Source organism: Contarinia nasturtii, unplaced genomic scaffold, assembly GCF_009176525.2.
Source record: "Contarinia nasturtii isolate CC-2019 unplaced genomic scaffold, AAFC_CNas_1.1 Cnas_scaffold_1240, whole genome shotgun sequence".
Taxonomy (NCBI): Eukaryota; Metazoa; Arthropoda; class Insecta; order Diptera; family Cecidomyiidae; genus Contarinia; species Contarinia nasturtii.
In genome coordinates, this window is record NW_022198581.1 from 94,422 (window position 1) to 111,292 (window position 16,871).

General features: G+C 33.5%; 2 protein-coding genes across 6 annotated transcripts in view; one reads left to right on the forward strand and one right to left on the reverse strand.

The window, feature by feature from the left end:
* Positions 1-4,199, forward strand: part of LOC116345380 (putative transcription factor SOX-15) — a 50,043-nt gene extending 45,844 nt beyond the window's left edge. For 2 of the 4 annotated variants that reach the window (XM_031774681.1, XM_031774682.1), the window contains exons 4-7: positions 1,287-1,480; positions 1,633-2,237; positions 2,559-3,460; positions 3,575-4,198. In XM_031774681.1, the coding sequence (XP_031630541.1) occupies positions 1,287-1,480; positions 1,633-2,237; positions 2,559-3,460; positions 3,575-3,759 (1,886 nt within the window). In that variant the 3' untranslated portion in view covers positions 3,760-4,198. Of the gene's footprint in view, positions 1-1,286; positions 1,481-1,632; positions 2,238-2,558; positions 3,461-3,547 lie in introns of all 4 variants that reach the window. The other 2 variants (XM_031774680.1, XM_031774683.1) reach the window with 2 other exon arrangements.
* An 8,344-nt stretch (positions 4,200-12,543) lies between these two features.
* On the reverse strand, positions 12,544-16,835 carry LOC116345337. Of its 2 annotated transcripts, XM_031774606.1 has the most exons (5): positions 16,359-16,835; positions 15,990-16,285; positions 14,989-15,648; positions 13,519-14,491; positions 12,544-13,425 (listed from the first exon to the last, which is right to left on the reverse strand). In XM_031774606.1, exons 2-5 carry the CDS (start codon positions 16,158-16,160, stop codon positions 13,298-13,300), a joined length of 1,932 nt encoding a protein of 643 aa, XP_031630466.1. In that variant the 5' UTR covers positions 16,161-16,285; positions 16,359-16,835; the 3' UTR covers positions 12,544-13,297. The 2 variants fall into 2 exon arrangements, with proteins under 2 accessions (XP_031630466.1, XP_031630467.1); XM_031774607.1 differs by having other exon boundaries at positions 15,990-16,835.
* Between the last annotated feature and the right edge of the window lie 36 nt (positions 16,836-16,871).

Below are 16,871 nucleotides of genomic sequence, written 5' to 3' on the forward strand. Positions count from 1 at the left end.
TTCGTTCTGTTATGGTTGCGGAGCAGAAACAAAAAAGTAAACTATTGAATATTGAGCGAGCTCGTGCTCAAAGAAGAAGACACTTGAAAAGAATGTACCGAAGAACAAAACAATCAAATTTTTCGATCGATGCACGCACGTACACGAAAAAAAAACCGATATGTATAAATCGACGATGCATTGATGCAAAAAGCTCGACATAGTTCCTATTAAATGAGTAAAACGAAAGAAAAAAAAAACATTATCCGATCGCTGCAAAATCCAGGAGACGATACAACGCAGTGGATAAACATGTAAAACTTTTCGATATACACATTGTGAGAAGGCCGCTGTGTGCACTGTTGTCGTTTGTTGTATTGAATGTCCAATAGAGTTGAGATTGAATGCAAGTTATTTATTTATTGCTTGAAGTTGGATTTAGAGCAAAAAGAAAACAATCAAACATTCAATCGGCCACTGATGCAATGCTAAATACCCCGACCCAGCACAGAATCAAAGCACAGTTGAAGATTTATCGTGAACATTTATTTGTTTTGATTACAATTTGCGTACGCCTGATTTGGTTCTCTTTTTATTTCGTTCCGTATTATCTCCTTGGCGGATTTTCTTCGCTTTGCTTTTGATCACCGGCAATTTTCAATAATGACGCGCTTTCGTTTTAATTCCACTGAATTTGAGTCATCTTTTGCATGCACGTGCCGAAAAAGTTCGTATGCGTAATGCGCGACTCTCTTTTCTCCGTTGTCCTATGTGGCGACAATATTATATTTTCAATTTCAAAGACAAAAAGAGAAAGAATCAACTTTACCGTATCATTTTTTTTTACTTTTTTTGCCTTCAAATGACGACCACAATAATACGCGTCGCCCAAAATTACGAGAGAAGAAAAAAACAGTCGTGAAATTTTCATGATTAATGTGCTTGTTATGTCGTACGCAGTTGTATCGAATGTAAACAAATACGAATATTATATGAACAATTACATTGGAATTCGAATTTTTATTGAGCGGCGCGTGCGTTTATGCGATCTGAATTTTATATGAATTTATTACACATGAAGCATGTCGATAGCACACCAAAATGCCAAATGTACTTCACGGTGTTCTATTGAGATTGAAATTTTTTTTTTTTTTTGTATGTTTGTTCGTTTCTGTTCGTTAAAGTTGCAAATCGGCATCGTCATTTTATCCAAAAAAAAGTGCTATGACACACGCAATATGGTTTTCACTGAAAGTGTTATTATTCATAGATTTTAAAATCGAATTCATTTATTGTGTTAATTCCAGGAAAGAAATGGCGTTCATTAACACCACAAGATCGTCGCCCATACGTTGAAGAAGCCGAACGACTTCGTGTTATCCACATGACCGAACACCCGAATTACAAATATCGACCACGTCGTCGAAAGCACACAAAGTCCAGAACTGGCTCAAGTGGTTCTAATCCGGTGGCCATCAACAATCAATCATCTTCACAGAATGTAAGTCAACGAATCAAAATAATATTGATTTCATATGAAATTTACCATGTTTAAAAGAAAAAGTTTCTATTGCCCATCATATTTTGGCATTTAAGTAATATTGTTTAAAAAATTTGTGAATGTGTTTTAAATGTGCTTTGATGTTGTTTTAGAATCTCTCTGATCATGCGTCTCCCGACTTTGGGGATCACATGAGTGGTGTCGATCGAATGAGTCCATACAATTCGCAAATGTATTATAGTACAAATAATGCAATGCACACACCCGAATCCAGCCCAAATCCACACAGTCCTGATCCGTCACAGGTTGTAGCGCCAAATTCGCGTAATCGCAAATTGAATGCAGTTAATGGCAATGGTAATACGGGTAATATATCGCGAGGTAGTAGTAAACATCAGGACGATGTAAACGCTGTCACATCATCATTACCAACACCAGAAATGAGCCCAATGGAATTGGAAAAGGAGAATTATGGCAATAGTTTGTCGAATGACAAGCAAAAAATCTCCTTCATGGATTACAATGGGCACATCAAATCGGAAAAATCGGGTGCATCGACACCAACCTCATACGTATACAACAGTAATACAGGGAACAACAATCGAAATATGAACACATTCGATATGGATTCCATTGAACATCACATCATCAAACGAGAGTATAACAGTTATGGCAGTGGAAACAACAATCAATTGAACAATAGCAGTGGCAACGCCACCGACAACAAAACACAATCAAATAATTCACGATCATATCGGTAAGAGATCATTGATCATTTAATCGATTTTACCTTTATTATTATTAGTTGTACAATTATTAAATTTAAGTCAATCACCTTAACATATTGTGCATTTTAATTTGATGTTATTGTATTGTAAAATGAGTCCTGCGATGCATTTTTATTGCATCGATTTTCAACTTAATTGATTTTTATATGCGGTATTTTTTTTTTGCTTTGCCACAAAAAGATCGTTTCAATATTCAAAGAAATTTAATTTACTTCTCACAATTTATTGAATCGATATACTTCAACAACAAAAAATCTCTTTAAAACGCAATATTTTTTTATCCATTTTAGAATTTACGATAGCACTGGAATGTCATCGGTGGGTGGCTTAACACCAAATAGCAGTAGTGAGAAGCGAAATTCATCGGCAACATCAACGCTATCATCGTCACTATCATCGTCAACAACAATTGCAGCCGGCAAAGGAATGTATGTAACATGTAGCAATCGTGGCATTCTTGATCAGGGAAATATAGTGCGTGGAACATACTTTCCACCGCTGGCAACATCACAAGATCATCAAAATTTGGGCACCGTTTCGACACCATCACAAACTGTATCCACGTCATCCATGTCAAATTTGAGCTATACTCCAAACCATCATCTTGATCACGTAACAAATAGTGCATTGCACATTGTCAATAATAATCGTATGAATTCGGTAAATCAATCATCAAATAGCATTAAAGAAAATAATAATGTTATAATAGAAACATCATCACAAAATGGTTTGACCATTGATGCATATGGAAATTATGATTCGATAACGGTAACAGCACCGATGCCAACGTATGTATCGTCACCATTTACAACTGTGCAGTACAAAGATTATGTAAATTATCATCAAACGCAATCGCCAACATCAAACATAAGCAGCGCCACTGTCGTACAAAGTATTCATCCTCAGCATATGGTCGACGAAGTTGATTCACGTGAATTTGAAAAATACTTTAAATATCCAGACACAAATCATAATTTCAATGAGTACGATTCGAATAGCGCGTATCATGGTCATCCCCATCCAAATTCAATATATCATAATCATCAATTGGCCACAAATCAACTACCACCACACGTTCTATCGTCGCCACATCATCCGGCAACGATAGCACCACAGGAATACTATCATTTATATTATCATCCAAATACAAATGTACCGCCGGGCTCAACAACCACCACAACAGTAACAACAGGTAAACTAAACCAATTTACCAATTTAATTGCATACAAACCACATCATCTGATGAAATAGAGTGAAAAATATTGACCGAATTTTTAAGATTACTATTGAACATTTTCAATTGCAGCTAATTTAGCGAATAATTGTTTGTCTACAATTCCATTGTCATCGTCGTCGACATCATCATCGTCACAAGCGCCAACACAAACCGTGCTAAGCGGCACCGAAATTTACGTTCAAAATGATGCGATGAAAGAGGACGAGTTCAGCAATATTTTGGCTGGCGTTCGAAAAACATGCTACAGCAACTGAGGGACACTGATCCCACGAAAATTGTAAGGAATCTTTTTCATTCCCTTCTGCTTCTTCTTCTTTAACTGCAAATTATTTTCCATGGCTTTCGAAAACAGTAAAAATAAAATACTCACGAGTATATGAGTCATATAAATCAGTTATTACTATCAAAAATAAAATAAAATATATATTTATTCAAACACCGCGCACGAAAAAAATGTCAAAAACAAAAATTTTTAATGTAGAATATCGTTATTAATGTTTTCATGACAATTTTTGGCGAATAATATTTTTTCAAAATGCATAGAACAAATAGAACAATATGATAAAGTTAAAAAGCCCATAAAAAAGTGACATTTGATAAATTCTAAATGGAAAATGTTTTACTGAAATTACTAACATTCATTACGTCCACTCATTTTAGATCGGTAACAAAACAAAAACTGTATCCGTTTGCTTTTATTCGATGAAAGAAAGAAAATGATCAAATTTTCAAAATATTTCCATAACAATAAAAGTTTTTACTTTAATATTTTCCTAAGTTAAAAAAAACATAAAAAATGCACTTCATTATGCGAAAATGAAAATTTAAAAAAAAATCCAGCTGGAAACAAACAAACAATTGAAGCCTGCATATCGTATTTGCAGAAAGAAGACAATCATTTGCGACGTCAACAAAATTCAGTACATTGTTATGTTTAAATTAAGAAATCTAATACGTGAAAAATAGTGGTATCATTTCAATTATTTATGTTCTTTTCAATACTGTTATCATTGAAATAAAAAATTTATATATATATATATATAAAATTAGCTATTAAGAAATGTTTGGCATTAAAAGTATAATCGCACTATTGTATAGAAATTTTCCACAGAAATGGAAATGTACTTATTATTGAAATTAGCACGTTTGCCTCGTTGTTGGAATTATATAAATATATTTTTTTAGATGTTAGAATGAAACCGACCACTGTAATGATAATTCTTCATTTATCTCTATGATTTTTTTGTCTCCTTTTTTCCTTTGTAAATGTAAACACATATTTACGCACAAATTAAACCTAATTTTTATGTGTAATGTATTTTTTTTTGTTTAGTTGTCGATATCGATCCGATGCATAAATCTCTAGTTTTTAGATAGCATTTTTCAGCACACATAAAAAAGCAACATTCATACTGTTTAAGTTAAAAACAAAAAAAAATAAATAAAAATCTTATAGAGATAATAAAATGGACAATCTCAACACAAAAAAAATCAAGTATTTGTCGTTTGTTTTTTATGTTCTTTTTCGTTTTTTTTTCACCTGTAGAAATAATTTCTTGTGTTTTAGTCCAACAGGAAGAAAATAATCAAATAATCAAATGTGTCTGTACGTACGTGGCTTTATGCAAAAAGAAAGTAACAACTGATGGAATTTCAGATTTGTTGGCGCAATGAAAGAACAAAACAACAACATTGGTTGAAATGGAGAGAAAGAGAAAAAAAACTGATTTCAAACCGAGATGGGCCCACTGTTGCAAAGAAAGGAGAGTATTTATGTGCACATGAATTCCTTGCGGGCCAATATTAAAACAAAGATGTAACCCTTGATCGATAAATCGCCAAAGTTGTGCGCTTATGTGCATAACACGCGCGCACAAATAAAATTTAAACAAATCAAATCTAACATTGGTACGATAGATGTAAAAAAATGATAAGACGTACGCAGAAAGAAAGAGAGAGAGGGAGAGAGAGAGAGAGAGGAAGAGTGTGTGTGTGTCTGTCTACAACTAGGATTATGACGGCACATGAAGCACACACAAACAGATAGATAGCGAGAGCGATTTCAACGACGTATAAAACCAAAATCATGATTTTGAGTTGGGGCCGTTTGCATACGGGCAACTTTAATATAAACAAAACAAATACTAAAAATACCGATAAAAGAAAAACCATCGGCGGCATCAAGATGCTTCCCGGCTCCGGTGTGTTCATGCAACACACATATATACAGATATATTGAATTTAAAAGTACATATCTCTTGAAAGGGAGTGAAAAAAACAAAATATTTTGTACAAGAGAAAAGTAAAGCACAGGCGTGCAATGCAAATAGTATTTACAAAACGAATCAGCTAACGAACAAAACCAAAAATGATCCGCGCGAATTCGATATGTTGCAAACTCTCTTTCTCTCTCGTCTTTTCGCGTACATTTGTTGATTCTAGACACAGATTGTTTGTGCTGTAGGTAAAAGAGAATATGCAACATTTGTTGACTCTTCTGCAAAATAAATACACTTTTTGGTCGTCGCTCATCGTTCACTTGCTGCCTTTTCACGGATTTTCTTTCTCTTTCGCTCCCTTTTATCGACCCATTTCTTGTTCTCTCTCTCTCTCTCTCTTCCTCTCGTCGTCCCTTCATTTCGGCATTCATTCCGTTAATATTATTATTAGTAATAATAAAAAGCATAATTATATTTTATGAATGCATCTTTATAAGAAAATAAGGCGTGTCCAATTAACATTTATCAAAATAATACGAACATTAGCAACGAAACCACCCAATCAAAATAATAATAATGAAAGAAAAAAATTGGTAAAGGAAAAAAGTCGCGCGCTGTATTTATAATAAAAAAAAACATATCTCAAGAACATATGCAATATACAAAATAACAGCGAAAAAAAACACGAGTAATCCGCCTCCACACGATTGACTGATAGCAAACTGACTGTGCGCACATTCACAACATATTCGGACACTTTTTTTCTCTTGATTTTGTTTACCCGTGTTGTATTCCCGTAAACATTTAAGATGAGAGAAAGAGAGAGAGTGAAATGAAACGTGTTACTCCACACACAAATTGCATGTATACATTTGCATCAGCATCATTTGTTCCTTCGCCGTATTTGTTGTTATTTTTTTTTTGTGGCTGCTCATGTTCGACTGTCTGTTTGACTGTTTTTCCACGTCTCTCTTTCTCAAAAAAGAAAAAAAAGGGAAAAACAATATTCACTTTGCAACTTTGCAATTGTCTTTATGAGTTAAAAATCCAGCACTAACTCTGATCGATACAAACATGATACCTTTCATCTCTCATCAATTTTGACTGTATCAATTGACTTCATCTAAATAAATTCATTTGGCGCACACCGTACATACGTATCTCATATATTAGTTGGCCTCACAATGATAGTCATTTTACAGAACATAATATCTTACGTACACATTTTCACAAAATTTCACATCACTTCGAACTCCAGCGATGTTTCAATTATGGCATATGGTTTTTGGTGAGTTTACAGGAAGTTTATTGCAGATTTTCGACATTTTGATTTAAGGCGATTTTATTTTAAGATTACAAAAGATGGAAAAGTTCACAGAAAATTGAATAAAAAAAACGAGTCAAAAGGTTATTCGAATCAAATTGATTGTTGTTTTTCTTTCGTTTTCGAACAAATTAATGCTTAATTTTAATTTCTTAAATTATTAATACTCATAATTTTTTTTTTTTAATTGAATGACAATTTTTGGAAACGACTCCCTCTTTTGTATGGTCATTGATGATATTGTTTTCGTTGGCGAAATGTGTTTCTTATGCGTGCGATTTGATGGTGATGCATTCTTCCGATTGCATTCAATTTCCCATGCTTAATTAATTACGGATTACAAGTTTATTCTTGTTCTTTTTTTCGAAACGCCACTTTGCGTTAAACAAATCGCCACTTTGTACAGATCAAATGGCCGAACTTGTTGTGGTTTTCTTTAAATGTAAATGTGTGTTCAGTTAAATTCGGTCATCACAAAAGCAAAAGACGAGACATGAAAATGGTAAATGCTGTGAATCGTCGCTTGTTTTTTTTTTTTACAAGCTCAATAGCCGGTACGAAAGATCATCGTCGCTACATTTGTCCCTTTTGCATATGCATATTTTTGTGTGGCATTTTTTTCGGTTCGCATTTTTATTAACGTTTTAGGCTGTGAACCAAATTGGCGATTAAGAAGATGTTCCAAACATACGTAAAATGCACGTCGAACACATTCAGCTAATTATTATTGATTTCTTTCGGTTGATAAAACGATAAATTTGCGTGCCGATGAAACAAGCCGATAACCTCAGGTACCTTGGTTACCTTGCTCAACTTCTCTCTTTTTTCCAATATATATTTTGTTTTGTTTCTTCTTTGATCGGATTCGGCAAAATGAACTCGGCTCGAGCCCTGCGAGATCTATGATATCACCAAATTGAACAATTTTATCGAAATTTTTATTGCTTGTTTACATTGTCCGATGATTGAATATTTAATATTTAAAACAGTTGGTTGGTCTATCGCATTTGCATTTGTTCTGTGAATAAGTACATGTACTGCAGTTATTTTAATTTAAGCAAAAGTGTTTTATTCAAATCTCGAAAATAAAAAATTTCTTAAAATATTCACCTTCGATTTCAAGAAATTTATTAATTTTTTTTAAATTACCAAGAAAAAAAATTGTTAAAAGTTTGACAAAAAAGCAAACCAATATATTTATGCATTTATTAAAAATTACGAATTGAGTAGCACGGAAATGCAAAACGACCAGTTTGCGCGGTTTGCGAAAAACGAGAATTCGTCAGAAGTATCGTCCAGTAAAATACACCGGGCCATCACAGCACGGAAAAGAATCAAGCAATAACAACAACGAAAAAAAAGTCGAGAAGACAAATAAATAAGCGCGGTCTGTAAGTCGTTCGCGTGGCATCGACGGGTAGAAAAATGCTCAATTCCCAGAAGTCGAAAAGAAAAATCCTTAATTATAAAATATATATACAAAAAAAAGAGTACGCAGGCTCGAAAAGAGCTGTCGCTAGTAATTCTTTTTCGATTTTGTTGCGTTACTTCGTCGTTTTTTATGTTTGCTGCTTTACTTTTTATTTATGCATTTTGTTTTGTTTTGTTTTATTTTTATTTTTTTCTTCAGCGAACTGTGTATGCGGTCTCGTTCTTTTTAGTATTTGATATTAAAATACAAACAAAAAAAAAGTCTATGCACACGTAAACATTCTCTCGGTCGTACATAAAATCTGTCACAAAATCGTATCCAAATACATGCGGAACAGGAGGAAGAATGAAAAACATACATCGAAGAAGTGAGCATCGCCGAGCTGAAAATAAAAAAATAAAATCGGAGCAACAAAACCGTGCAATATAACAACAGCAGCATCAATAAGCAGAAGCCAACTCAAAGTCGATCGCAAAGTCTACGAAATACAACCAAAAAGAATAGCTCGCGCACATTTGTTCCGTTGAAATGGATCGTTGCGCTTTGAAAATGTCGCATAAGTCCTTTTTGCCCTGAAAAATCGGCAAACATGCAACATATACTTGCACACAAAATTCGCTTCCATATCAGACGAATAATAAATGATATGGCTCTTCTGGACGGTGATACATTTTCGCGATGTGGCATCATATGAATGGCCAGAAACCAGAAGCTTCTTCTTCTCTTTTTTGAATGCGCGCAACATGTTGAGACCGGGACACCGACAAACCGATCAACCGATGCAAGTTTTTCGATGAAATTGGGGATAAAACCATTGGATTATTGGTGTGCAGAATGTTATTGGCAATGTGACATCTCCACAGACACACACACACATGTCCAATGTCCATATCGACTTGTGCATATTCAAAGTGCAGCCAATATATGTGTTTTATGTCGAAAACAAAATCCATATTACAAAATATTCCTAGCATAAAAGATAGAAAGAGAATAAACCAATGCCCTTTTACATACGAACCGCCGCCGCAGTAGCAACAACAACAGCATTAACAGGGACAACATAAAGATATGTGATGCAATGTGTTTTGTGCCATGCATTCAGAATGTTGCTGGTAGTGCGATCTCTGCACAGATTTAAATTTATTTAGATGAGACCGCGCGCTTGACTGTGGTTTTTCTTCTTCTTTTTCTTTTTATTGCGTTTTTTTCCTTGTTCGTCGTTTTTCTCTCTTTCTCCGTATTTTGTAAGTTTTTTTTTCTTCTGTCGCATATTTATTTATTTTCACATTATTTTTTGCGATGCGATGAGATTTGGATTAAGAGTTTGTCGGTAAAAAATTGTATGTCTATCCATTTGTTGTGTCCATCTTCACAATTCAAAAGCCAAACGAAATTAAAGATGATTCCAACGCATACTGGAATTTAATATGTAGATATATACACTTTTTTTAAAAAATAAATAGAAAAAGTAAAAATATTACCCAGAGCAAAAGCAATTGACCAAAAGTAATAGCAGAAATATTGGCATGTTCCCGAACTTACGCTTATTTGTTTACTCGTCATTTGATTGAAAAAAATTTCAGGGCAAGTTTTCTACCGACTAATTAAGAGCGAAAAATTAAAACATCTCTTAAAATTGAGAATAAAAATGTGTAAGATGGACACACTTTTTGCTGAACTATCGTTTCAACTTTTAAATATTTTATAACATAAATTGAAAAGAAAAAACGTTGAAATATTCTCACCACTTCAAATGTCTTGCGGCATATATATATTTAAAATATGACTCAACAAAACTCCTATTTCTTTGGCGTACTTCGACGTAAACTTTTTTCATTGCATATATTCAATTGAGAATGGCTTGAAAAGGAAAAAATAATATTTAGACACAAATCCAGCAGATTATGTTTTCGGATTTGCATAATTTGTTTGGATATTTTAAATGGTTGCGGATGCTTTGAACCTACTTGAACACCACTCAATTCGCCTTTGATTTGTCGTGACCATTCTTTTGTCACAATATTTCTTTTCATGTTTCTATGAATTGCCCTAAAAATACTATATGTGGCTACTTCATTGACACACAAATATTGACAACACAGTTTTTGAACAAAAAAAACCAAAGCCATTCTCATGTCTCATATAAAAATTATCTTCAATGGAAGTCAGAGTGATGAAACCTGGTGAATTAAACTCTTTTTCAAAATGTACAGAAAGTGAGATTGGTTCAATAAATAGATTTCACCAAACGGCCATTGAATTCTCATTTAGAACGTATATTAGTGCTGCAATCATGAAGTGATAATAAGCAAATCGTGCTCGTGCTAAAAAAAACCATTCGCAATATAATTAGATGTTTTCGAAAATAGACAGTGGTCGCGTACTTCCGTAGTGCAAGTAGCAACAGCCTTGTCACTATAAATCATCATAAATGGATTTTCGTTGGATCGTTGTTCATATATGTGGACCGCGAGTGAGACACAGAGAGAGAAAAAAGGTGCAAAACGGTGATCGTTCGCATTGGAATCGTTTCATTTTAATACACGCACGATCTATTAACTGTTCGGCGAATTAGAGACAAGTCGATTGTGTGTATATGCAATGTCATTCAAATATATTTATGTTATGCCGGCATGGTATAAAAGACGTTGTCGCACTTGAATATTTCATTCGGTGTAATCGAGCGAGAGAGTCGTGTATGTATGTACCGGCTGATCGAAACTACAAAAAAGAAGAAAAAAATACCAGCAGAAAATCACAGAGAAAAGGCAGATAAGGAACAATTCAAATACTGTGGCAATGTAATCAAATTAAAGTGCATAAATAAATAAAATGTAACGTTCAATGGTTCAGCGAAAGAACGATACAATGTATTGTAAATGGCGAAGACAAAACGAGATGCAGCGAAGCATTGCCAACACACTTTAAAAAAATATATATATATGTATGATGACAATATAAAATCTGAAGCAAAAGAAGAGAGTGTACTTCAACGGTGGCGGCGGCGGCCCCGAGAGAAAGAGGCGAAAAACCGTACATATCGTTCCAGGTACACACAACAATTTTATATGTTTGATCATTACCAACTACTGGTTACACGAAACTATCATCTCGCTCACTCTCTTTCTGTCGCAGATTTTCTGCATTTTTGCACTACAGTGTGTGTGTGTGCATCGCGCAATCCGCATTGTATATACCCCAGTCGGTTTTTTTTATCGAATCAATTCGCTTTTCCTTTTTACATATTTTATGGTTGTTTTGTTTTGTTTAATTTCTTGTTTATTTGCTGTCGTTATCGATGTTGTCGTTGTCTTTTCATGATTATTTTTGCTCTCTATGCCGCTCTCATGTTTAAGCTATGGAAATTCAGACTGATATAGGCTTCGGATATAGCTATTATTTATTACCAGTTTACACACGCATAGTGTACGGCATCGGGCATATGAAACACCAAACGAATTGGATTGAAAATTAGATGATGTTAATGTCTTCCTCTTCAGAATATGATACACATTGTTGGTTTTGCAATCATATTTAGATACTATTTCTACCAGATATAACAACTATTATACTTCAAAAGAGAGCTTCCGAAGTTCAACAGATTTCTTTCTCTATCGAAGCATCTCAAAAGTTCTGCACTTTCAAAATTCAAAAAATGTTCTGCCAATTTGTAAAGGGAGTTGCTTTCAAACCAAATTTCACCGATTCAATCTCAAAAACTGTAGCAAAAATAGTAATGATCCAAAAATAAAGGAGAAAAAATGTAATGCACCATATTTGCTTTTTTAGAAAACTTAAATAATTTTTATGTTTTTTTTTTTTATTCAAATTATTTCATGTTTTAATGGATAAGAAATTTTAGTATTTTTGTTTCCTCTTTATAAAACCCAAAAAATTATTTCTGTAACGAATGTGTATGTCATTTTAAACTGACTTTATTTTGACATGTCAAATTAATTTTTATCGAAAACATCATTCCATTTGATCAAATGATTGAGATTAAGATAAAGATTTCTTCATATGCTATCAAAATTCAAAGCATTTAATTATTAGTACTTTCGTGTTTTTTTTTTTTTTTGAATAAACTGTTCGGAGCAGTAGTGTCCAGATTTATGCACTTGTATGAAAATAGCAATTTTTCTATCTGAGGAAATCCACATTTCAAATATTTATTCGAACTTTCGGAGTGGATCCACATTCATGAATAGAAAATGTTGTTTCCCAAAAGGAACAAAACCATTTTGAAAGGTCATTTCAACATTTGGCTCAATCACGGCCAATTGATTATACTATTTTTTTCTTAAAATTAAGGTACAATCTCAAATTATGTACTGAATTCTTGAATAAACAAAAAAAAAACAACTAACAAATAATTCTATTTTCCTAAATCCTAAATTTAGTATATAAATGAGGAGAAATTTGTGTTACAAATAAAAAATATAACCGATATATCATTGATTTTATGAAAAAAGGGATTGAAATTTGAAAAAAAAGGAATTCTCTTTTAGCTTTACATAATTTAAATTTCTTCAATGTTTTGATCTGTAAAAAAGCAAATAAATCCATTTTGCCTGTTTTTCACTTAATTAAGTTATTTTCCGTAATCAATTCCTACATATGATTCTGTGGCATTTCAAGTGCTAAAAAATTAAAAAAAAAAAAAAACAGAAAAATTCGATGGCTTTGTTGAGTTGAGTTCATTCACACTTGAGCTAAAAAATTCTTGATTAATTTATCACAATTTCAACCACATTTCTGTGCGATTTTATATGAACATTTTGTAGACATTTCGAATCGATCAATAATCGTCCAATCCATTAATCGAGTAAAAAGTTCCATTGATTTGGATTGAAATTGAAATCGAATAATTCAGAGTATTCATCATCATCATCAAATGGATCGTCACCGTAACTATCATAATCATCCCAATTCTCAAAATCCGAATCTAAATGATAAAAATAACATAAAAATATTTTAAATTCGGAAAAAGATTCGTTTTTGTTGTGATTTGCAAAAGCAGTGAATTGAATATCCTTACCATCGTCATCGTCGTCATCTGAATCAATATCGGATAAATCTTCGCCAAAGATGTCATAAAGTAAAAAGTCATTGGACCGGACAATTTGAATGTGTTGCTTGTGTTCTTCATAGATTTCGGGTGTTACTCTGGATTGCATTTTGCATAGGCTGAGTGTGAGCCGTGTGCCGCGTTCTTTGAAAACGGTTGCCAAACTTTGGAAGAATTTATCATCGATTTCAACACTGGAATTATTAATGTGTAATGTTTTTAATTTTTTGGCTAATGTAGCAAAATGAACAACGCCACTGGAATTGAGCGTTTGACATTTTGAAATATGGAAATCATTGAGTTGGGGTAAATTTTTCGCCAATTCGGCAAGAAAACGATTATGCACGCTGGGCATCGAACACAATTTAAGCGACGTTAGCTTTTTACACTTGGCAATTGCATCGATAAGACCGTCATTCAGTAAACCATCAGATAAATGTAATACTTCGATTTTTCCCTTAGCAGCCAGTCCTTCAATGAACGTTGATACCGAATACATGCTACAATTTAACTGTAATTCACGCAAATTCTCCAATCGCAACAATGCCATGATATTTTTACAAAAATTTTGGAAGTAATCCACTTCAATGGTGAGCGCTTCCAATTCTGGTAAATTTGTTGCGATTCTCGGGAATATCTCGTCAAATATACATCCTCCGCAATGAATGATTTTCACCGATTTTAGTTGTCGATTTAGTTTGAAGAATGTGTTCAAGTGTCGCATTTCGATGTCTGAATTCATAATTAGTGTGATTGATTCAAGATTTGGAAACTGAATGGCCAAACATGATCCCGTCAAATTTGAGTCTGATTGAATAGTCAGCTTTTTTAGCTGATTACATTGAAGAAATACACGTCGAATGTTGTCGTTTAATTCACACAAACTAAGTGACAGCTCTTCTAAATTCGAGAAAAATGTGTTGTTGATGCGGTAAAGACTCTCCTGTTGTTTTTTCAAAAAAAAAAAAAAAAAAATATTGAATTAGTTGAATTTGTCTATGAATTGAATCACGTTTTTATTTCTTCAATAAATAATCTATTTATGTATATGTCAATTGAATGGCGAAATTGTCAATATTTAAAAAAATACCCATAAGTGCCAAAATGTCGAAATAAACATGTGATTAGCTTTGATCTAAAGACCCAACAATTATAACGCAGTAAATCAATAATAACACCAAACACCTTATATTTTCGGCTTCGCAGTCGGTCAAACATCGATCATGTGACATCAATCTTACTCTTCGTATACAACGAGAGACGTGATTTTATTTTATCGAAGGAATGCAACAAAACATTACGACACGTGATATAGTGCGATTCAAGTCACAAGCCATTTAAATTTTATAAAAAAAAATCTTTAGGCCAAGCATATTACATTTTTTCGTGCTGATGCAACTAAACATTGTTTAATGAAAACTCAGCGATTTAGCTACATACCTTAATGATAAATCCAGTCAGCGAGAGTGATTCCAATCCGGTGCACGTACGAATAATCGAGTCGAGAACACGGTATCGATTTTCTTGTTTGAAAGACAAAGCGGCAACCTGTAGCTTTCGAATCTGTGGTCCATATCCAATGAATAAATTTCGTATTTGTAACAAAGTAAGTTGACTCGTACCAACATTCGAGTATCCCGGTAAATTTGTCATGGTTAAATTAATGGCGGTATGCTTTTTTCGGAATACATCACCGGCCACTTTTTGAAATCGCAAACACGTTTGATCCACGGCACTCAGATCGATACAGTTCAACATATTGAAAATGTCATACAAACAATCATCATTCAAATCAAGAACTTGTACTAATTTCGGATCAACTCCAGTTTCAGATCCATTATCATCATCAACTGCATTTTCATCGTTATTTTGTGTGGCCATATCCTGTTGCGTTGTGATCGGTTGATGCCAACTATCCGCTACGGACACTTTGATTCGAAATCCGCATACATAAGGATGTTGATTTTTTAGAGCGGCCGCTGCACTGTGCACACTTTTGTACTGAATAAATCCATAGCAATAGCTTAACTTCAGATGCAATGTGAATGAGTCGATCGCACCAAACATCATGAAATGTTTTTTCAATGACATTTTGGTGATCTATATTCAAAAAATAATAATGGAGGAATACACGAAGAGACAAAGAGACAATGAAAAATACGATAAAACTTGACAAAAACAACTAAATAAACAACTTTTTTGAATTAGAACGCAATTAAATAAAATATATTGATCGTGTGCTAGTGTTATTTTTATAATTTTTACCATTTGACATGTATCACTAGCCATATGACCATACAAATGGTGCTCAGAATTGAATCTTCTGCAATCTTTCAAAAATTATTGAAATTTGTTTACATTCAGAAACGAACCACACACCACGAACAACAACAACAACAAATGGCAGATTGATATTCATTCAAAATGTAGGTCGAACTTACTTCGGCTGAAGGCACGCTAAAATACAATTTGCGAACAGGAATGGCATCTTCGGTGTAGACAATGTCACGACATGGTCGTAATCTTTGATTCTTTGGTGATGTGTAAAATTCCGATGCATTATGTGATCCGCCAAATTTTCGCTTTCCAAAATGTTGTTGCATGCGATGCATATTTGCGTTTGATTTTTTATAGCCTTTCTCGTACTTTGCTTAATACAAAAAAAATTACAGCTCACAATCACGTTCCTTTTTATTCAAATTTTTCAAAACAATACGGAAAATAAGGCGTGAACAAACTACAAGAAGAAACAAAAAATAATTATGCTTCACTTCTCAATCGTTTTAAACTTTTTGTTGAAATTGTTGTACGTTTTAAGGTAAAAGCCGTTTTTTGCCTGCAGCTGTAGAAATTCACTTCATAGCTATTTTCTAGTTCTGCTTCTTTTACTTCGTGCACAAAAACCACATAAACACGTACGATGTGATGATTGTTTTGATGATTTAAGCAACTATGCACTGCTTATTTTGTCGTTGTGTGCGTATTTTGACTTTTATTACAGCCTTTCCGAACTAAGAGTAATGTCAGTATGAATTATACACAAAATGCGTAGATTTTTGCGCTTGATTTGTTAAATCAACACCAACAAGGCTGTGAACGGAACGAAAAACAGCAACAATTGCAATTTACAATAAATAACCGAATGTCCACAATATTCCATCGATTTTTGTAACTTGCAATGGAAAATTGCTGCTAAATTTGCTTTATTTTTTTTATATAATCGTAATCGTCGATTCGTCTTTGTGTATAAGAAGTGAGTGTAGTTTTTGCTGTCTTTCCATGTGTGCATTGGGCTATGTGCATGAAAGGGCCTTCTTCTTATT

Excerpts from the sequence above, each read along its gene's own strand:
- LOC116345337 (XM_031774606.1), bottom strand. The coding sequence starts at position 16,160 with ATGCATCGCATGCAACAACATTTTGGAAAGCGAAAATTTGGCGGATCA. Across the intron at positions 14,492-14,988 it reads TGACTGGATTTATCATTAAG|GAGAGTCTTTACCGCATCAA; the intron begins GTATGTAGCTAA and ends AAAAAACAACAG. Across the intron at positions 13,426-13,518 it reads AGATGACGACGATGACGATG|ATTCGGATTTTGAGAATTGG; the intron begins GTAAGGATATTC and ends TTTATCATTTAG.